Below are 23,440 nucleotides of genomic sequence, written 5' to 3' on the forward strand. Positions count from 1 at the left end.
CTCAATAATTCCTTCAAAACTCACTTGACTTTTTGCATTTTCCAAAAATTCCAGTTCCTTTTTCGCATAAGTTTGTACGAAATACCAACCCCTCTTTCTATGAAAAACAAAAAAAAAACACCCACCAAAGAACCCTAAGCAGTAATTTTCTACAGAATCCTCATAATGAAGAAATCAAAAAGCAAACACAAGCATTTCCTTCATTTGGGTTTCCGATAAAACTATAAAATAAAATAAAAACTATGCCCCAAACATGTAACTGATGATCTCAAGGAATCCAAAAAAGAGAAAAAATTGAATGCTTAGACTTTTCTTTTCTTTTCGAAACATTTCAGTTTAGGAAAAGAAGAAAGACGAAAAGGCCTACCGTAATAGGTCTCTCCGGCAGTTGCATGCAGATAGAGCAGTTGAGATTACCCCCAAAAAGCTCAAGTAGGTTATTGGTCTTGGGAGGTCCACCATCGGCTGGTCCGCCTAGGGGCGTTGTCACTAGAGTCGGGTGCAGCGGTGTCGGAGTTGTGAAGCACCTCCCAGTCGTTGAACTCAGTATTGTCCCCGTCCATGGTGAGTTTGGAGTATCGAATGAAGAAGAAGAAGAAAGAAGAAGAAAAAGAAAAAAAAAAGTAAAAAAAAATTAATTTCTTAATTTTTTTTAAATATTTATAATTATTTTTTAAAACTAATATTACGTGGACCACTTTAAAACTCGCCACGTGTATAACTATGTACACGTGGACAGTCCACCGTGGCACTTAACTGTGATTGTTGGACGGAGGTGTGCAGAGCAAAACAGAACCAGGGTTTACGTAGTTTAGCCGCCAAAAATTCGGTTTTTGTGGTTAAGTGTTACAAACTGTAAAGTTCGGGTGGTTTAGCTGCCAATATCCCTTAAATAAAAAACGAGATGGCATAAATTAAAATAGACTTGGTTCCACAACAAAATGACTAAAAACAAATAACACACAATAACTCAGAAACTAGCTATAATTTAAAAATAGAACTAGTTTTATAACATAATGAATAAAAATAAATAACACAAAATAACGCACACCGATTATAATTAAAATATAACCGCTTCTGTAACATAGTGAATAAAAATAAATAACACAAGAGAACTTAAACTGGTTATAATTAAAATAGAACTAGTTCTATAACAGTGTTATAATGAACCAATTTTATAACAATGTTATAATTAATAAAAATAAATAACACAAAATAACTCAAACTAAATAACTAAAATAGAACCGGTTATATAGAGATAATGAATGAGTATTTTTGAGGTAGATATGGTATGAGTGTAATTATTTGGTGTGTTAGAGCATGTTGAATGAATATTTTTGTTTAAGCTATTTTATTTAACTGGTTTTTAATGTGAGTTTTTATCTTAGTTGCTTTACGGAACAAGTGTTTTTGTGTTAAATTTTTAACTAGTTGATAAATTTAAACGATTTTTTTATATTATATTTGAGTTATTGTGTGTTATTATTTGTGTTTATTTATTTTGTTATGGAACTGGTTCTTTTCATATTTATGCCTCAATATTTTTTGAAATTGATCTCTATTTTTTTTTAAAAAAATTATAATCGGTTTTATGAGGTATTATGTGTTATGAGGTTTTTTTATTGTAGAACTAGTTTTGTTTTTAATTTATGTTTCAGTGTTTTAGGAACTGATTTCCACTTTATTTTTTGATTGTAATCGATTTGAATTATTATGGGTTAGTTGTTTGTATTCATTATGTTATATAACTTGTTCTATTTTAGTTATAACCAGTTATAATTTAATTATAATTAGCTTGAGTTATTTTGTTTTATTTGTTTTTATTCTTTGTGTTACAGAACTAATTATATTTTAATTATAACCGGTTCTATTTTTGTTTATATTTGAGACATCTACTTCTTGTGACTTTTTCAGTAACTTTTTCCTGCGACAGTGACTTTTCCAACGACGATGACTTTTTCGGCAATTTTTCCAGTGACTTTCTCGGCAACGGTGATTTTTCCGACAACTTTTCCAGTGCCAATAGTTTTTCCAGTGACTTCTCCGGCGCCGACGACTTTTCAGGTAACTTTTCTGGCAAAACTTATTATTGTTTACAAATATGAGATTTCTATTTTTCTTTAATGTAAAAATATGGCATAAAAAAACTCATATAAAGGTAAAAAATAAAAAAAAAATCGATAACCCCTTAACTTTATTTATTTATACCATAAAAATGTAAACTCTTAAAATTTTCTCATATATAGTGTAATTTCTACTTTTATTATTGGTTATAATTTAGAAAGAATATTTAACGTTACTTATAACACTACAAAAAACTACTACTTTTAGTCATAACTTTTTAGTTATAACATAATTCTTTTGTGAATAAATGTGACTTTTACTCACAACATAATGTTACTTGATTAAAACATATTATTTAGATACAAGTTGTCACTGATTTAGTTTTAGTTTCGACAAGTATTGTGACAATAAATGTTACTTGAATATATTTAGCCACAATAAATTGTAAATTTTGTGATTAATATCTTTAGTCACGGACCTTTTAGTCACAATATAGGAATGATCATTTATAGTTAGTCACAACTTTTTTACTTCTAGTAAATTTTGTTGTGACTAGAAGTATGATTTTTGATCGTGAATGGACATGTCTATGATATGAAAATTGGTTTTGTCCTTATGGTGGTGACATTTTCTTATACCTTGATTATTGATCTAAAGGTGATAAAATCAAGGAAACATAATAATCATAGTGGAACCTAGCCTATAGTAATATTTTTATACATGTTTTGTCTTTACATTATTTTATTTGTTAAATAAATTAAATTCAACAATTTTTGTTAAAACAAACTTAATAATTATTTTTTCACTTTTTTATTTTTCAATTGAGAATATTTTTTTTCCAAAAAAAAAAAAAAACTAAATTTAACAAGTATTTTTAAGCAAACTGAATAATAACTTTTTCACCTTTTTATTTTTTTAGTTGAGGGCATTTTTTCAAAATAAAAAACCATTTTCTAAAGGCTATTTTTATATTTGTATTTTTTGTATAAAATCCAATAAATACAATAATTCATATTAAAAAATAAATTTATATAGACTTTAGGGTATATCAAATAATAGAATAAATTTGATGAAATGTGGAGATTAAGAACTTTCATTAGTAGCCTTCTTTGAAAGAACAAAAAAAGAAACATAAAAAAAAACTCCTAAGAATGATGATGGGAATGTAGAGATTAATCACTTTGTAACGTCCTTTCAATAAAACATAAAAAATAATAATAATGATAGAAACTCGATAAATTTTGCCATAGAATGGTTTAATAACTTTTTATCTTCCCATTTAGAAAAAAAAAAATTGCTTTCCCAATATTTTATATTAAATAATCTCAATTTTTTAAATACTTTTAAAAATTAATATTTAATTTAATGCAACACAATATGTACACTCAATAGTCATATAAATGAAAAGTTAAAAAAAATATATTCCTATACAGTATGAACAAAATCTATCACAGAATTCTTCTACTTATATTGGTATAATTTTTTTGGGTCAAAAGTTATTGGACAGAGTATCTATTTATATTTTGAATCTTCTACAAAATTATATAAAAACTCTCTATTATAGCCCTAATGGGCACTGAGTTGAGTTGGGCTTAATCAAGATGATCACAAATATTTGCAAAAACTTTTGAAAACTAACGTAACTAACTTTTAGAAATACCAACATTTGGAACCTGCCTATAAAACAAGAGATAGGGTGGTATTTCAAGAAGATTTTGAGACTAAGACAAGTTGTAAGCGAAGCCTCATTAAACCAACATGAAAAGAGAGGTAAGTTTAGAGCAAAACAGTTTTACAATTCACTTGTTATAACCAATACAGTTACTTATGCTAGAATTGTTTAAAATAAATTCATTGTGACTTAGCATAGATTCATTTAATGGCAAGTTGTTAACTCACAATTTCTAACTAGGGATCTGTTTGGAAAACCTATTGCAATTAACCACAATATTTTTCATCTTTGTATGTCAAAAATGGGATACTTATCAAACACCACAACAAGCAATTATTAAATATCAACCAAAGTACCACAAGCAATATAAAATACACAAATCAAGAGTAAAAGTGAGACATCAAGATTTTTACGTGGAAACCCAATGCGAGAAAAATCACAGGACCGTAGTCCGCTCAAATCATCCACTATCACCAAAGTTTAATAATGGGATTACAAAGTTCTTCTCTAGTAAACTAGAGGCTCACAACAACATCAAGATTAAACAATCTTGGATAAATACAACTTTCATCATCATCTCAAAAGATGGATACACAAATAGAAAAAAGTTTGGGCCTCACAAAGTGGGTATTGTAGAAGAGCACCTTAGAGAGGACAATCGCCAAATCGGAACCGGTAGATGGGTAGAGCGTCTTGCAAGGATTCACCACCCAAAATTTGAGCTAAAATGGATGAGAATCCACTACTTGATCTTCAATGCAAAATGGCAAAACTCCTTTCTCTCTCTAGCTCCCTTTCTCTTCTTTCCCTCTCTTTTTCTTTCTTTTCTCTTTTTCTTTCTTGCTGCTCACGAAGCACTCATGTGCTTGCTGCCCCCACCTTTTTTTTTTCTTTTAATTGAAGCAAATAAAATGGGCCTTAAGCCCTTATTGGTCCAGCCCACCAATAAAGGGGCGGACCCAACAAATCTCCCCCTCCACCTCAGTTGGTGGGCTCTACTAAGCCCGCTCTTCGCCTACAAGCTTTGAGCTTCTCTTTAGGCAAAGCCTTTGTCAACATATCAGAACCATTCTCACTGGTATGCACCTTTTCTAAGTGCAATTCTTTCATCTCAAGCACATCACGAATCCAATAATATCTAACATCAATATGCTTGGATCTTGAATGGAATGTTGAATTCTTGGAGAGGTGAATGGCACTCTGACTGTCACAGTAGACAATTAATGTATCTTTCTTGCTGCAAGCCCAACTCTTGTAGGAACTTTTTCATCCATAAAGCTTCTTTACAAGCTTCAGTTACAGCTATGTATTCAGCTTCTGTAGTAGACAAAGCAACACACTTCTGTAACCTCGATTTCCATGAAACAGCTCCCCCTGTAAATGTCATTAACAATCCTGAAGTGGATTTCCTGGAATCACAATCACCAGCCATGTCTGTATCTGTGTACCCATCAAGCATAGGTTCACCACTACCAAAGCATAAGCACAACCTGGAAGTACCTCGTAGATATCTCAATATCCATTTCACTGCTTCCCAATGATCCTTACCAGGATTAGAAAGGAATCGGCTAACAACTCCAACTGCATGAGCAATATCTGGCCTCGTACAAACCATAGCATACATCAAGCTGCCAACTGCAGATGAGTAAGGTATTGAAGCCGTTTCTTGTTTATCCTTCTCACCTGTAGGACATTGTTTGGAGCTTAGCTTGAAATGGCCTGCAAGTGGAGAACTAACTGCTTTAGCTTTGCTCATGTTAAATCTTTCAAGAACTTTTTCAACATAAGCTTCTTGAGATAACCAAAGTTTCCCATTCTTCCTGTCACGAGAAATCCTCATTCCAAGTATCTGTTTCACCGATCCTAAGTCTTTCATAGCAAAAGACTTGCTGAACTCTTCCTTTAGCTTCTCAATGTTTTTGACATCATAGCCAACAATCAACATATCATTAACATACACCAGGAGAATAATGAAATCATCATCAGAAAACTTCTTTGTAAACACACAATGATCAGAAGTAGTTCTGGCATATCCATGGCTCGACATGAAGGAATCAAACTTCTTGTACCAATGTCTAGGTGCCTGTTTGAGTCCATATAAGCTTTTTCTAAGCTTGCACACAAGATTCTCTTTTCCCTTGACTTTGAAACCTTCTGGCTGCTCCATGTAAATTTCTTCTTCCAAGTCACCATGAAGAAATGCAGTCTTCACATCAAGTTGTTCTACTTCTAAATTCAAGCGAGCAGCTAAACCAAGAACAACTCTAATAGAGGACATTTTCACAACAGGAGAAAATATTTCTTCAAAGTCAATACCTTTCTTCTGACTGAACCCTTTCACAACCAATCGTGCCTTGTACCGTTGTCAGCCATTTTTTTCTGTCTTATGCCTGTAAACCCATTTGTTCTTGAGAGCTTTCTTCCCTTTAGGCAACTTCACCAAGTCATATGTGTGATTCTCATGCAGGGATCCCATCTCATCTTGCATGGCTCCATCCCACTCATTCTTGTGCTTATGTAGAAGGGCTTCTTGGTAAGTTTCTGGCTCTCCCCCATCAGTGAGCATTACATACTCATGAGGATTGTGTCTTGAAGTTGGTTTACGCTCTATTGTGGATCTTCTTACTGGAGTCTCAACTAGTGGTGGTGGAGGTGCTTCTTGATCCTGTTCAGTTGGCTCACCATCCTCATGAACATCATAATCAATATTCTCAGCACGATCTTCTTGTTCACCTGCTTCTTCATTAACATGTTCATCATGGTTTTCCTGTTCATCTCCCCCATGATCATCATGCACTATGGGTGAAGGAACTGAGCTAGTACTCACAGGAACATTAGCAGGGAACTTTTGCTTCTGAACTTTGTCACTGTCTTCAAACATTTGATCTTTAAGAAACACCACATCCCTGATTCTGATAATCTTCTTGTTCACTGGATCCCATAATCTGTACCCAAACTCTTCATGACCGTACCCCAAGAAAATACATGGTTTTGCCTTATCATCAAGCTTGGATCTCTCATCTTTAGGAATATGAACAAATGCTCTGCACCCAAAGACTCTGAAATGACCATATGAGACATTTTTCCCTCTCCATACTCTCTCAGGTACATCACCGTTCAGAGGAACTGAAGGAGAAAGGTTAATCAAATCAACTGCATTTCTCAAAGCCTCCCCACAAAAGAACTTAGGTAGCTTGGCATGGGAAAGCATACACCTAATCCTTTCTTCAATTATTCTGCTCATTCTTTCTGCCACACCATTATGTTGAGGAGTTTTTGGAACTGACTTCTCAAGCTTGATTCCATGGAGTCTACAATAGTATTCAAATGGACCTCTGTACTCACCACCATTATCGGCTCGAACACACTTCAACTTTCTTCCAGTTTCTCTTTCAATCTTGGCATGAAGTTCTTTGAAAGCATCGAGCACCTGGTCTTTAGATTTCAAAGCAAAAACCCAAACTTTTCTAGAATGGTCATCAATAAAAGTAACAAAATAAAGAGCACTTCCAAGAGTTCTAGTTTGCATAGTACAGACATCAGTGTGAATCAGATCAATAACATTAGATCTTCTAGATGGTGGACGTGTACGAAAAGAAACTCTATGTGTTTTTCCAGCTAAGCAATGATCATAAGTTTTAAGAGGCATACCTTGCAAATTCGGTAAGAATTGCTTTCTAGCAAGAGTTTGAAGTCCTTTCTCGCTGATATGACCGAGCCTCTAGTGCCAAAGATCAATGTTTGCATCTTTTTGAACTGCATTAATCTCTCCTTTGTGTAGCTTAGCTTCCATGACATAAAGAGTATTGAGTTTCTTTCCTCTTGCCACTACAAGAGAACCATTGGTGAGCTTCCATTTACTTTCACCAAACCAGTTTATGAACCCCTCATCATCAAGTCTTCCAGTAGATATCAAGTTAAGGCGAATGTTTGGAACATGCCTAACATCTTTGAGAATCAATTTGCTACCAACACTGGTTTCCAAGCAAATATCTCCAATACCCACAATCTTTGATGCACCATTGTTTCCCATTCTGACAGTGCCAAAATCACCAGTAGTGTAAGAAGTGAAGAAATCACTACGAGCAGTAACATGGAATGAAGCGCCAAAATCAATCAGCCAACTACAATCTTGGGTAGCAAGACTAACACACCCATCATCACATACAATGACAACATCACCTTCAGTGGAAACTGTATTAGTCACTTTCTCATTTTTCTTTCCTTGATTCTGCTCTCTTTTCAATATTCTGCAATCCCTTATTAAGTGACCTGGCTTGTTACAATGATAACACTTGATATCTTTTTGAGACTTGGATCTTCTTCTAGAACCATGCTGATTTTTAGTCTGACTTCGTCCCCGCCTGTCATGCTTTTTCAGTAACAAGAACCCCAGAGGAAGAAGAAGATTCACCTTGTGCTTTCCGTCTGGCCTCTTCATTAAGCAAACTATCTTTGACCAAATCCATAGTCAAAGTCCCTTCTGGCGTGGAATTAGAAACCGTTATCACCAATGTTTCCCAACTGTCAGGTAAAGAATTGAGGAGTAATGATGCTTGCATCTCATCATCCATATTCATCTTCATGGCAACTAACTGGTTTGCAAGACTCTGAAATTGACTTGTATGCTCAACCATACTACTGTTGGGTTTTATGCCCTAAATAAAACTCCATTTCAATGTAATCCATTTTATTCAACATCAATAAAGAAACAGAAGTATTTTTCATTCATTTGTGTATGTTTTGGTTCATCTTATCAATTGCTTGTCTATTTGATTTATAAATTCATCTGAAACCCTTTTCACATACTTGATCCTATTTATTGTGTTGTCAACACATTGGAAAGTAAACATGACTATGTGAATAAAGATTCCTAGATTTATCAGACACAGGGTTTTACTGATATGATAATCAACAACAGAGTTTACTTGCATTTGGAGAAATGCTATGTTCTTTCCAGAGTATTGGTTAAAGTAAAGCTCAGGTTGGGTGCATGGAGTATGCATCGGAAGGGACCGATATTGAACTTTGACTTAGATTTATCAAACTTACCGTAATATCTATTCAAGTCAATATCGCCTAGTTGATCCTAGATCAAATGATCTTAATCTTGTTATGATTAGGCTCAATCTCAAGAGTTTTATTCGTGTTCTTTGATTTGTTAGTTAAGCCTACTTTTGGGTCAGGGTGATACGTACATTTTGGGAACACGGTAGTGCAATTGAGTGGGAGCGCTAACATAAACATGGAATCTATAGCTTCTATCTGGCGAATAGTAAGTAAAGGATGATCTCGTTCGAGCTTGACCAAACGAAAATAAATAGTGGAGTACTCATTTCACGTAGCTGAAATATCATTTATACGAGGTTAAGTGTTTTAAGGATAAAATACATTGTAGGGTGTTACGGTAATCTAATCCCTTTACAGTGTAGACAATTCATATAGAGGATCATTGATCAAATTAGGATTATAACAATGGATAACTAATGACGTGTCTATATGGTGGAACATATAGAGCGTTCTATATACTGAGAGTGTAATTCTAAGTTCTATGCGTGGATTCAACGAAGAATTAATAAGTCAGTGAATTTAGGTTATAAATTCTTGATCTGCTTATTGGAAGCTCGGTTATATAGACCCATGGTCCCCCCACTAGTTGAGACAATATTACTTGTAAGACTCATTTAATTGGTTTTGATTAATCAATTATAATTCTCAAATTAGACTATGTCTATTTGTGAATTTTTCACTAAGTCAGGGGGAAATTGTAAAGAAAGAGGTTTTAGGGCATATTAGTTAATTATGATACTTTGTATGGTTCAATTAATAAATATGATAAATGACAATATTATTTAATAATTATTTATAGTTATTAAATAGTTAGAATTGACATTTAAATGGTTGAATTTGAAAATTGGTATTTTTGAGAAAATGAGATGCAGAAATGATAAAACTGAAAAATTGCAAAAAGTGAGGCCCAAATCCACATAGCCATGGCCGGCCACTTTTATAGGCTTTATCATCTGATATTTTCATTATTTTAATGCTAAATAATTCAAACCTAACCCTATGTGAAATGCTATAAGTAGATAGTGAAGGCTTCAGGAAATTTACACTTTTACTTCTGATTTCCTTCAGAGAAAAACCAGAGCCTTCTCTTTCTAAACCCTAGCCGCCACCTTCATACTCTTCTTCTTCCTTGAATAATTTCGAACCTCTTAGTGATAGAGTAGTGCCCACACACAGCAAGTGATACCTCAATTGTAGTGAGGAACATCTTGAAGAAAGATATTCAACAAGAAGGAGTTTCAGCACTAAAGAAAGGAGAGAAAGAGATCCAGGTTCAGATCTTGATAATACTCTGCGACAGAAAGGATACAAGGGTTAGAGATCTGAACGGAAGGAGACATTTTATTCCGCTGCACCCAATGTAAGGTTTCTCATACTTTATATGTGTTTATTTTATAATCTTTTTAGATGTTCATATTTAGGATGTTAATCAACATACTTGTGAGTAGATCAAAGATCCTGGTAAAATAATTTCCAACAACTACCACCATCCTTGTACTTCAAATTTACCAGTCTTCTAAGTAGAGAAATCTTATTGCCAGCCGTTCTCTTCGTAAAGAGATTTTCTAGCTTTTTCCAAACAACATCAGCTCTTGTTTCATTAGAGATGTGCTCATGAAGATTTACATCCATCCATCGTCTAATAAAGGCAATGGCTTTTCTATGTTGAACTTCCCATTCCTCATCATCTAACTTAGACGGCTTCTCACTACCTTTAATAGGTTTCTACAAATCTTTACAATAGAGCAAATCTTCCATCAATTGCTTCCAAGCAGAATAATTTGATAAGTTCAATTTCATCATTCCATCCGACTCATCCATTTTTCAACACACAAGAATTCAACACCAATCAACCTTGGCTCTGATACCACTTGTTGGGAAAACTTATTACAATTAACCACAATATTTTCCCTCTTTGTATGTCAAAAATGGGATACTTATCAAACACCACAACAAGCAATTATTAAATATCAACCAAAGCACCACAAGCAATATAAAATACACAAATCAAGAGTAAAAGTGAGACATCAATATTTTTACGTGGTTTTTCCCGCATTGGGTTTCCACGTAAAAATCTTGATGTCTCACTTTTACTCTTGATTTGTGTATTTTATATTGCTTGTGTTGCTTTGGTTGATATTTAATAATTGCTTGTTGTGGTGTTTGATAAGTATCCCATTGTTGACATACAAAGAAGAAAAATATTGTGGTTAATTGCAATAGGTTTTTTCAACAGGATCATTAGTAATGTTGTTTTGTATTTTATTTGGAAAAATCGAAAGACTTATTTGTTTGAGCTTAAATGTAGCACGGCTGTTAGCCTTAGCTTGGAGATTAAGAAAGTGATTAAATGTAGAGTATTGGGTTTGGGTATTCACAAACTAAGCTAAATGAATGTATCATTGAGTGTGGGTAGTTGGTTTTGGAGAGCAGTTCCCTTGTTCGGGACTGCTGTTGTGCTTTGTGGGGTGGGACTGCCTTTGTTTGGTTTTTGAATAAAGTTATTCCCTTGTTAAAAAAAAAATAAAACTTTGAGAAATACCACAATCAAATCTTATAATCTTATGGCACTCCTCCCAACTCCACTAAATAAATAAATAACCTTAATTATTAAACTAAGTTATTGTTCTTGTAATTTTAATTCCATTCGCTTATCTTAGATTCATTTGTTCTTTCATATAATTATCATAACCAAATAGCAAAATCACTCAATTGTTTGGTGATCTCTAATAGTAAAATCACTTCCAATCATAATGAAACTTAGCACAATACATGCTAATTATCAAAACGAACTAATTAACAATAATCCACAAAATTAATACGGTCATGCTCTCCATTAGACATAAAAACGAAAAACACAATAATCATTATTTAGGAGCACATATACAACACAGCCATAGACAATGAACGCTGCTTTATTTAATCTAAAGATCAATATCTTCTCTCAAATTCAAATTCATCTCTAAGGACATATGAAACTTTTTATAGCCAAGATGAGTAGCTTTGCCTTAGACAAGTCAAACATCTCTACCCCATGATGTCCTCCAACACCAAAATAACCTACTACACTTACACTCATTTTCTCTAACATTTTCACAAATTCAATCTGACGGTCATAAAGTGGGTCCCCATCCCATCCCGCTACCATCACCTTCCACTGCAGCGATTTGATAATCTCCAACGACTTTGAACCATCACTCACCATCGGATTCGAATACATATGATCACGGTCAACTCCCTCAGGCAAAGCCAACTCCCACATTAAATCACTAACGCAAAGCGGAAGAACAGAATCATTGACCAGCCTCAATTCTGAGTCGCATCTTTGGACACCACCAAAAAATGGCTGATGTAATATAAGCCCACGGATCCTCATGGGCCGAAGACGTTGGGCCTCCGCTGCAGCCCGAAGCCCAGCATGGTAAGCTATTGTCCCTCCCGCACTGCCCCCCATAATGAAGCATTTCGACAAGTCAGCGTAGTTTCTCAGCCAATCATCATCGGCGGTTCTGATATAGTACAGTGCGTCCATGGCGTCATCGTAGGCTGCAGGCAGACGGTGCTCCGGAGCCAGACGATACTCCACAGAAACTACAATGGCAAAGATTTCGGCGGCTAAGTTGAATGTGAAATTATGAGTCACAGTTGAGGCTGCACTGAATAGGATGAATCCACCGCCATGGAAGTAGACTATAAGAGGCAATCGTAGCTTATTATCCAGTGCATCACGGGGTATGAAAACTCTGAGCCAGGTGGATTTTGATTGATCAAGGGCAATATCTTTGGAAAGAACTATAGGTGCGGTGGACATAGTGGGATCGGGTAAAGTGGGTGCATCTGGAAATTTGAATAATCGAGTGATGGTCCCGTCGCCATTCTGTACAATCTGGAGTCTTTGGTAAGGATCGATTGGTATTGGTTCGGACATTGTATCCCTTGATGGTTTTTCGAATGAGTTTTCTTTATTGAAATTTTGCGAGCATTAAAGGAAGAAATTGGCTATCAAATTTGGTGAGAGCAATTATTAAGTAACCACTATTGGATATTGACGTTAATTATTTATTAGGAGCCGGTAATAAAAGACTGATTGATAACACACAAAAGCAACTAATTGTGTATAAAATCGAAAAATATCTACTTGAAAGACATAGCTTACCATCACCATAGAATATAATAATAATAATAATAATAATAATAATAATTAAGGTTGTTTAGAAATGAACACAAACAATCAAAATTGATCCATCAAATTACAACTAATCCAATTAATTAAATTGGATATCCAATTATAACTAGACTAGTAAAAAGTTACGTGCGAAGCACGTATACTAATTTTATGTTAGGTATTTTTTACTTTATTTAAAAAATATAATTAACAATTAAAGAAAAAATATTATTACTTATTAGGTGAGATTATTATTATGTATATCTAAATAATATAATTTATAATTTTGACAATTAAAAGTAAATACTGGATGTAATATATTATAGTGTTTAAGAAAACTTGATAATTTAAGTGTAATATGTTCTTAAGATAATCCAAAAATAAACTAAAAATTCATGTTCAAATACTAAAGAAAACACAACTTAAATGTGTGTGAAATAAAAAAGAAAATTAAAAATCAATCTCTAAATTATTGACAATTGAAGATAACATCTATTTAAAAGTTGTCGATAAAAAATCTCTTTTTCACAAATTATAATGTGAAATGTTTTAGTTAAAATACTTTATATATATGGAACACTTCTAAATGGGTAATACCCCATAGATGGGCACTAAAAAAAAATTAATAAGGTAATAATCTAATAACCTTTTATGACAAGTTTCTAATAATTATTTTTTTTAAAAAAATTATATTTATTTTTTATAAAATTGGAAATAATAATTATAACCAATATTTTGAAAAAATTATAAATTATTTTTAAAAATTAATTGAAATTACTGCTTTATAATTTGATGAAATTGTGAGTTTATTAATAATTTATTATTGTAAAACTAAGAATCATTTACATGTATATTAATGTGTTTTTTTTAATAGGAGAATAAGAGCTTGATTGTGGAATCCAATTGTCTTAATATTATTCATGCTCTTAAAAATAAAACGCTACAATACTTCTTAGTTCTTACTTAGGGTATCATTGTTAGAGAAATATTATTATCATCTAATGATTTTTTTGACATTACCATGCATCATTCTCCTAGAATAACTAATGATGTGTTGTTCATTATTTATATTATTAGGATTGGAAGATCATGATAATCTTGTCTAGGGGTCAAGTATAATTTTTTGTGCTGAAATTCTTGTGGTTGCAATTGCCATTATTCAATAATGTTTATGACACTTTTTTTCTTCGTTCATTTTTTTTGTTAAAATTTTCTTCATTGGTTTTGTTCTTATAGATTTTGGTAAGCTCAAGTATTTTTTAAAAAATAAAAACAGATAAATGATTGTTAATTATTATGAAATTAAAAATTTTAGGTTTAGAAAAAATCTTATACATTTTATATGTATTACAGCTGAAAGCTTAAAATTTTTTTTTTTTTTGTTCTCAGTAATGCAATTTAGAATTCTAATTTGAAGAAATTTTAATAAAAAGATAAATAATATCAGTTAAAATATTAATAGATATATAATCAAAACTTACCTATATTAATTTAGAGAGTCCATGGTTTGATCATATATTTTTTTTAAAAGAAAAAAGATTAAAAAGACGTAGCTAGCTATAGACAATTTAAAGAAAAAACTATGCCCATTGTCATATTGAACAATTAATTTTTTCATAAATGATAATATATTTGTCCGATTTAATTTAATTATTTGATTTATAGCTCCCAAAAGAATAAATTAATTAAATAAATGATATTAATTTATATCAAGTAATTAATATATTAATTAAGTACGTGAATATTATGTGTGTTTATTAAATATATATAGTCTATTTATGTTATTTTTGCATATATATATAAAAATTAAATCAGAAACAAATTACAAACCCAAAATCGATTTTTTGTGTGGTTAGTACCTATTGGGCAATATTAATGGCTATATTAATGCCTCGGCACGTACCTTTTTATGATAGAGGGTTGTGACTCTCGAATAATTAGCATCAAATATCAGTTTAAATATTGATGAGATTTGTTTTATTTTTATTTTATTATATATAAATAATATTTTATTATTTTATTAAATATAAATAAAAAGTCACCCATAAATTTCTCATAAACCAAGAAATTCAGTTATATAGGCACACTTTATATAGAATAGATCTAATTAGATATAAATTTTAATCATATAATTGGATCAGAATATTTGTAGGATGGGAGGTCCGATGCAATAGACAACTAACTAAACTGATACAATTATCATTCCATTATAATCATATATAAATGAACATGTATCTCAAATTATATATGTGTATATATTATTATATAGATTGGATTGGATTTATATTATATTATCATATTTTGATTATGTGATCATAAATTAAGTTGCACTATGAATTTTTTTATATATAAATAAGTTTAAAATTGTGCTTATTTTTTATCTTTTTCTATTTAATGAATATAGCCTAAATAATGGCAAAAACAAATTGGATATGGCTTCAATCCATTCCAATAGACAACCCAGTTAATGCATTCAATGGTTAAAACCGATCCAATCCAATATATCCATTTGATTGGATCAAATTAGTTGAGTCAATTTAATTTTATTATCGAGATTTTTGAAAACTGATTAATAAGAGCTTAAGCAAATACAAAATGTAAATAATATAGATTTTTTATGCGGGGCAGACGTTTATGATCCTTAGTCCACGAGTTAATAGTATACCATTCTTTGGCAAATGTTTGAATATTACAAGTGTTTATAGTGATAATCTCTGTATTCCTTTTGTGTCTCTCTTAGAAGAAAAGCTCACTAGGAATTTCAGCAGAGTTTTCCTTAGCCAAAATTGTCCTCCTCTTGTACATAAAAAATGGAGTTATTTATAGGCCCGTAGATAGGTGAGGGCATACCCTCTTTGTTGGGTTTTGTGCCCTAAATAAAACTCATTAATAAAGATCAGAAATCATTTTATGTTGCATGGTTCACATGATTTATTTCATGATTGTATTTAATGTATAAATTCTATTAAGTCCGAACATATGCATTTGTTCTTGATTATAGTTTTGTCAACACAGTGGAATATAATCATGATTATATGTTCAAATGTTTAATTCCCTGATTTGTCAGTTCACTGGATTTAGACTGGCATGATAATCAGCGATAGGTATACTTACACCTTGGATAAGTGTTATGTCCTTTCCAAGGTATTGGCAAAGTTTACCAGTATCGGATGTATGGAGTATACATTGGAAGGGACCGATATTGAACTTGGATTAGATATGATAAATTTACTGTAATATCTATTCAATTCAATATCACTTAGTTGATCCTAGATCAAATGATCTTAATCCTAACATGGTTAGGTTCGATCTCAAGAGTGTTATTCGTGTTCATTGATTTGTTAGTTAAGCCTACTTTTTGGTCAGGGTGATACGTACATTTTGGGAACATGATAGTACAATTGAGTGGGAACGCTAATCATATATATGGAGTTGATAGCTTTTATAGGTATTTAGAAGTGGAACGATTATTTCCTTTGAGCTTGGCTGAATAGAGATAAATGATTGAGATCTCATTTTAGTGATTATATTAGTTCACTAAAATATCATCTATAGGTGGCCAAGTGTTTTAATGATAAAATACAATGAAAGGGTGTAACAAAAATTTTATCCCTATGCAATGTAGAGCATCTATATATGATCATTGATTATTGGGATTATAACAATGGATAATTAACAGCGTATATATATCGTGGAACATATAGAGCGTTCTATGTAACTGAGAGTGCAATTCCAAGTTCTATGGTGGATGCAATGACGAATTAATAAGTTAGTTAATTTACTTGGTAAATTCTAGGTCTGCTTATTTGAAGCTCGGTTATATAGGCCCATGGTCTCCATACTAGTTGAGACAAACTGCTGGTAAGACTCAGTTAATTGATTTTAGTTAATCAATTATAATTCTAAAATTAGACTATGTCTAGTTTATGAATTTTTCAGTAAGATATGGTTTGAATGTGAAGAAATAGTGTTTTGGGGTTTATGTTAATTAAGAGACTTTATGGAGTCTAATTAATAAATGTTATAAATGACAATTTTATTTGATAATTATTTTAATTATTAAATAAATAGTTTTGGCATTTATAGGGTTGAAAGTGCAAAAAGTGGTATTTGTGAAAAATAGATAAAATAGTTGAGAAAAATGACAAAACCCAAACTTGAGTGGGGCTCATTAAGTGGCCGACCATCATGTTTATTTTTACCCTATTTTTGTCCATTTTCTAACACCCTACAATGTATTTTATCCTTAAAACACTTAGCCCCATATAAATGATATTTGAGCGAAGTGAAATGAGTACTCAACCATTTATCTCTGTTTAACCAAGCTCGAAGGAAATCATCATTTACTTTGTATTCGCTAGATAGAAGCTATAAATTCTATATTTATGTTTAGCGCTCCCACTCAATTGCACTACCGTGTTCCCAAAATGTACGTATCACCCTGACCCAAAAGTAGGCTTAACTAACAAATCAAAGAACACAGATAACACTCTTGAGATTGAACCTAATCATATCAGGATTAAGATCATTTGATCTAGGATCAACTAGGTGATATTGAATTGAATAGATATTATGGTAAGTTTAATAAATCTATATCAATGTTCAATATCAGTCCCGTCCAATGCATACTCCACGCATCCAACCCAAGCTTTACTTTAACCAATGTTCTGGAAAGAACATAGCATCTATCCAAGATGCAAGTAAACTCTGTTGTAGATTGTCATATCAGTAAAACCCAGTGTTCTGATAAATCTAGGAATCTTTAAGCACATAGTCTTGATTACTTTCCATTGTGCTGACGACACAATAAACAAGAACATAAATGTGAAAAGGGTTTGGATGAATTTATAAATCAAATAGACAAGTAATTGAAAATATGAACCAAAACATACACAAATGAATGAAAAATACTTTTGTTTCTTTATTGATATTGAATAATACGGATTATATTGAAATGGAGTTTTATTTAGGGCATAAAACCCAACAAACTCCCACTTGCACTAATATAAAACTAATAAGTACATCTCAATTAATCCTAAACTCTGACGGTGCTTTTCAAATGCAGTTCCTGCCAAGACTTTGGTGAATGGATCAGCTAAGTTATCCTCTGTGTCCACTTTTTCCACCAGTACATCTCCTCTTGCCGCATATTCTCTGATGATGTCATATTTCCTTTCTATATGCTTGCTTCTCTTGTGGCTTCGAGGCTCCCTACTGTTGGCTATGGCTCCAGTGTTATTACAAAGCAAAACTAGAGGTTTTTCCATTCCAGGCACGACTCTGAGACCTGTGAAGAACTTTCTCAGCTAGACAAGTTCTTTGGCAGCCTCTGCAGCAGCTATGTATTTCGCCTCCATGGTAGAATCTGAAATCGCAGTTTATTTAGCACTTCTTCAAACCACTGCGCCACCCACAAGAGTAAACACCATCCCAAATGTAGATTTCCTCTCATCAAGACATGCCTTGAAATCTGAGTCGGTATAGCCTATGGGATTTAAAGCACCACCCTAGTAGACTAATGTTGGAAATTATTTTACCAGGATCTTAGATCTACTCACAAGTATGTTGATTAACACCCTAAATATGAACTTTCTAAAACGATGAAATAAACACATATAAAGTTTAGGAAACCTTACATTGGGTGTAGCGGAATTAAATGACTCCTTCCGTTCAGATCTCTAACCCTTGTATCCTTTCTGTCGCAGAGTATTCTCAAGATCTCAACCTGGATCTCTTTCTCTGAATCTTTGATGCTGAAACTCCTTTTGCTGAAAGTCTTTCTTCACGATCTTCCTCACTATGATTGAGGTATCACTTGCTGTGTGTGGGCACTACTCTAATCACTAAGTGTTTCGAAATATTAAGGAAGAAGAGAGAGAGAGAGTGGGCGGCCAAAGGTAGAGAGAGAGGCTTAGGTTTTTTTCTGAAGGAAAAAGTAGAAAGTTAAGTGTAAATTTCTGGAAGCCTTCACTATCTATTTATAGCATTCCACTAGGGTTAGGTTTGAGTTATTTGGCATTAAAATAATGAAAATATCAGAGGATAATTCTTATAAAAGTGGCGGGCCCTAGAAATGTGGATTTGGGCCTCACTTTTTGCAATTTTGCTTCTCAAAAATGCCAATTTTCTAATTCAACCATTTAAATGCCAATTCTAACTATTTAATAACTATAAATAATTATTAAATAATATTGTCATTTATCATATTTATTAATTGAACCATACAAAGTATCATAATTAACAAATATGCCCCTAAAACTCTTTCTTAACAATTTCGCCCTTACTTAGTGAAAAATTCACAAATAGACATAGTCTAATTTGAGAATTATATTTGATTAATCAAAACCAATTATATGAGTCTTACAAGGAATATTATCTCAACTAGTGGGGGGACCATGGGTCTATATAACCGAGCTTTCAATAAGCAGATCAAGAATTTATAACCTAAATTCACTGACTCATTAATTCTTCGTTGAATCCACGCATAGAACTTAGAATTACACTCTCAGTATATAGAATGCTCTATATGTTCCACAATATAGACACATCATTAGTTATCCATTGTTATAATCCTAATTTGATCAATGATCCTCTATATGAATGATCTACACTGTAAAGGGATTAGATTACCGTTACACCCTATAATGTATTTTATCCTTAAAACACTTAACGCCGTATAAATGATATTTCAGCTTATGTGAAATGAGTACTCCACCATTTATTTTCGCTTGGTCAAGCTCAAAGGAGATCATCCTTTACTTACTATTTGCCAGATAGAAGCTGTAGATTCCATGTTTATGTTAGCGCTCCCACTCAATTGCACTACCGTGTTCCCAAAATGTACGTATCACCCTGACCTAAAAGTAGGCTTAACTAACAAATCAAAGAACACGAATAGCCTCTTGAGATTGAGCCTAATCATAACAGGATTAAGATCCTTTGATCTAGGATCAACTAGGCGATATTGACTTGATAATGTGAAATTCCTCTCTATATGTCTACTCTCTTGGAATACAGGATTCTATACTTTTGGCAACTACTTTTGGTTAATAAGGAAATAACACTAGTAGTTTAGGAAATTTGGAATGGTGCCAAAAATGTGTAGAACTTTCCTTAGACTGAATAAATACCTTTCCTGCAACTTTAACATTCAGTCCCTTCCTGGTAGACCTAGAGACTTCAGATAGGTTTTTACACTTCTCCAAAATCACTATTCCACCCCCAGAGTCATCACCATCTTATCAGAAAGATTTTCTAGCACAAAGGCAAATTTTGAAATCTGATGTGGTGTAGTCTAAGAGTTTTAAACACACCCTTATAGACTAACATATAGTTCCTCTTCTTAATCTTAAGATTTACTTGATTGTCTTCCAATACGACAAGGTAACGTGAATTATGTCTAAGAAAACTTAATGGTATTGACCTCTTCGGTTGTGACAAGACAACAGAGGCAGTGGGATCATCATATGTCAAATAAGATGATAGAACACTTTTGGAATCAAGAAAAATATCTCCTTTATTTTCTACTTTATTTTCAGACTTAGTCTTTTTTCTTAGAAAAGTTGTATTTGTTTGAACAAACACTTTCTTATCTAATGACTATGGGATGGTCCACCCCTAATCACTTAGAATAGCTAACAAACCATGGTTAATAGTTCTAGCTTTTCTTAAGATTTTGATTAGGTCATCCATGAATCTAGTAATGATTTACACTACGTATACAACCATTGCATCATTCTGAAATTGTATCACCATAGAAGGATTTAGGCAACGACTAGTAACTAATCATCAATATGAAAATCGAAATTTCTGGGGAGGTAAGTTTGGATATAATTCAAAGATCAAATTAATGATCTTTGAACTGCATATCTACGAACTATTTCTCCACCCCTATAAGTTCGCAAGATCTTTAACCACTTACCTTAATGGTTTTCACCATTACTAGAAATTCATGAAATTTTTCAAACATTTCAAATTTCTTTGCATAAGGTATAATCTATAGTGATCGTTTTAAGAATACAACGAAAAACTCATATCCACCGCTGAATGTACATCTATCTGCGAATGAGATGAACTTACTTTCAGTGGATATAGGTATATTAACTCTTTGCAGAGAATGATCTTGTCAAAACCACTATGAACAAGATACAAATGCCATAGATTAAAAAAAATATGGTTGTAGTCTTTTTATGACTTAGGTATAGTTACATTAAAAAGTTCTTAGAATAGTCAAAGTGGATCCTGGTCACCGAATCCTAAACTCATTATAGAAATTTTGTGTAATTTTCCTGAAGCCTTCACTATCTATTTATAGCATTCCACTAGGGTTAGGTTTGAATTATTTGGCATTAAAATAATGAAAATATAAGTTTAAATTGCCTACAAAAGTGGCTGGCCGTGCTTAGTGGATTTGGGCCTCACTTTTTGCAATTTTGCAGTTTTATCTTTTCTGCATCTGATTTTCTCAAAAACGCTAATTTTCAAATTCAACCATTTAAATGACAATTCTAACTATTTAATAACTATAAATAATTATTAAATAATATTGTCATTTATCATATTTATTAATTGAACCATACAAAGTATCATAATTAACAAATATGCCCCTAAAACTCTTTCTTTACAATTTCGCCCTTACTTAGTGAAAAATTCACAAATAGACATAGTCTAATTTGAGAATTATAGTTGATTAATCAAAACTAATTACATGAGTCTTACAAGCAATATTATCTCAACTAGTGCGGGGACCATGGGTCTATATAACCGAGCTTCCAATAAGGAGATCAAGAATTTATTACAAAAATTCACTAACTTATTAATTCTTCGTTGAATCCACGCATAAAAATTAGAATTGCACTCTCAGTTATATAGAATGCTCTATATGTTCCACCATATAGACACATCATTAGTTATCCATTGTTATAATCCTAATTTGATCACTGATCCTCTATATGAATGATCTACACTGTAAAGGGATTAAATTACCGTTACACCCTATAATGTATTTATTCCTTAAAACACTTGACCCCGTATAAATGATATTTCAGCTTATGTGAAATGAGTACTCCACCATTTATGTTCGTTTCGTCAAGCTCGAAGGAGATCATCCTTTGCTTACTATTCACCATATAGAAGCTACAGATTCCATGTTTATGATAGCGCTCCCACTCAATTGCACTACCGTATTCCCAAAATGTACGTATCACCCTGACCTAAAAGTAGGCTTAACTAACAAATCAAAGAACACGAATAGCCTTTCAAGATTGAGCCTAATCATAATAGGATTAAGAACATTTGATCTAAGATCAACTAGGCGATATTGACTTAAATAGATATTACGGTAAGTTTAATAAATCTAAGTCAAAGTTCAATATCGGTCCCTTCCGATGCATACTCCATGCATCCAACCTGAGCTTTACTTTAACCAATATTCTGGAAAGAACATAGCACTTCTCCAAATGCAAGTAAACTCTGTTGTAGATTATCATATCAGTAAAACCCTATGTCTGATAAATCTAGAAAACTTTATTCCCATAGTTATGTTTACTTTCCAATGTGTTGACAGCACAATAAACAGGATCAAGTATGTGAAAAGAGTTTCAGATGAATTTATACATTATGTACATATAATCATGAAATAAATCATGTGAACCATGCAACATTAAATGTTATTTCTGATCTATATTAATAAGTAAATCTGATTATATTGAAATGAGTTTTATTTAGGGCATAAAACCCAACAAACTCTCACTTGCACTAATATAAAACAAAAAGTGTGTTTCAAATAATCACAACACCTTGATATACAAATCAAGTGTAGTAGTAGTAAACTCCTCGTAATAGGATCTGAAAGGTTGAATTAAACACAAACTTTTCTCCACCATTACTCTTCCTTTAATCACAAAATCATTGATAATGTGAAATTCCTCTCTATATGTCTACTCTCTTGGGATACTGGACTCTATACCTTTGGCAACTACTTTTGGTTAATCAAGAAATTAAAACTAGTAGTTTAAGGCAATTTGGAATGGTGCCAAAGATGTATAGAACTTTCCTTAGACTGAATAAGTACCTTTCCCGGAGCTTTAACATTCAGTCCCTTTCTGGTAGACCTAGAGACTTCAGATAGGTTTTTACACTTCTCCAAAATCACTATTCCACCCCCAGAGTAACCACCATCTTATCAGAAATATTTACTAGCACAAAGGCAAATTTTAAAATCTGATATGGTGTAGTCTAAGAGTTTTAAACACACCCTTATAGACTAACATATAGTTCCTCTTCTTAATCTTAAGATTTACTTGATTGTCTTCCAATGTTCTTCTCCTGGATTAATCTGATACGTACTCATTACTCCCACTCAACAGCAGGTGTCTGGTCTAAGGCATACAAAAGCATATCTAAGACCTCTCACTGTTGATTTAAGAAATTCTTTCATGACTTTATCTTTTCTGCAATAGTTGAGACTT

The 23,440-nt window shown here is 32.6% G+C and overlaps 1 protein-coding gene across 1 annotated transcript; it reads right to left on the reverse strand.

Moving 5' to 3' along the window:
- Positions 1-11,619: 11,619 nt before the first annotated feature.
- Positions 11,620-12,863, reverse strand: LOC133037831 (carboxylesterase 1-like). The gene has a single exon (XM_061115473.1). The coding sequence runs from the start codon at positions 12,732-12,734 to the stop codon at positions 11,769-11,771; it is 966 nt and encodes a 321-aa protein (XP_060971456.1). The 5' UTR covers positions 12,735-12,863; the 3' UTR covers positions 11,620-11,768.
- Positions 12,864-23,440: the final 10,577 nt, after the last annotated feature.

This window comes from Cannabis sativa, chromosome 5 (genome assembly GCF_029168945.1).
Source record: "Cannabis sativa cultivar Pink pepper isolate KNU-18-1 chromosome 5, ASM2916894v1, whole genome shotgun sequence".
Lineage (NCBI taxonomy): Eukaryota > Viridiplantae > Streptophyta > Magnoliopsida > Rosales > Cannabaceae > Cannabis > Cannabis sativa.

Excerpts from the sequence above, each read along its gene's own strand:
- LOC133037831 (XM_061115473.1), bottom strand. The coding sequence starts at position 12,734 with ATGTCCGAACCAATACCAATCGATCCTTACCAAAGACTCCAGATTGTA.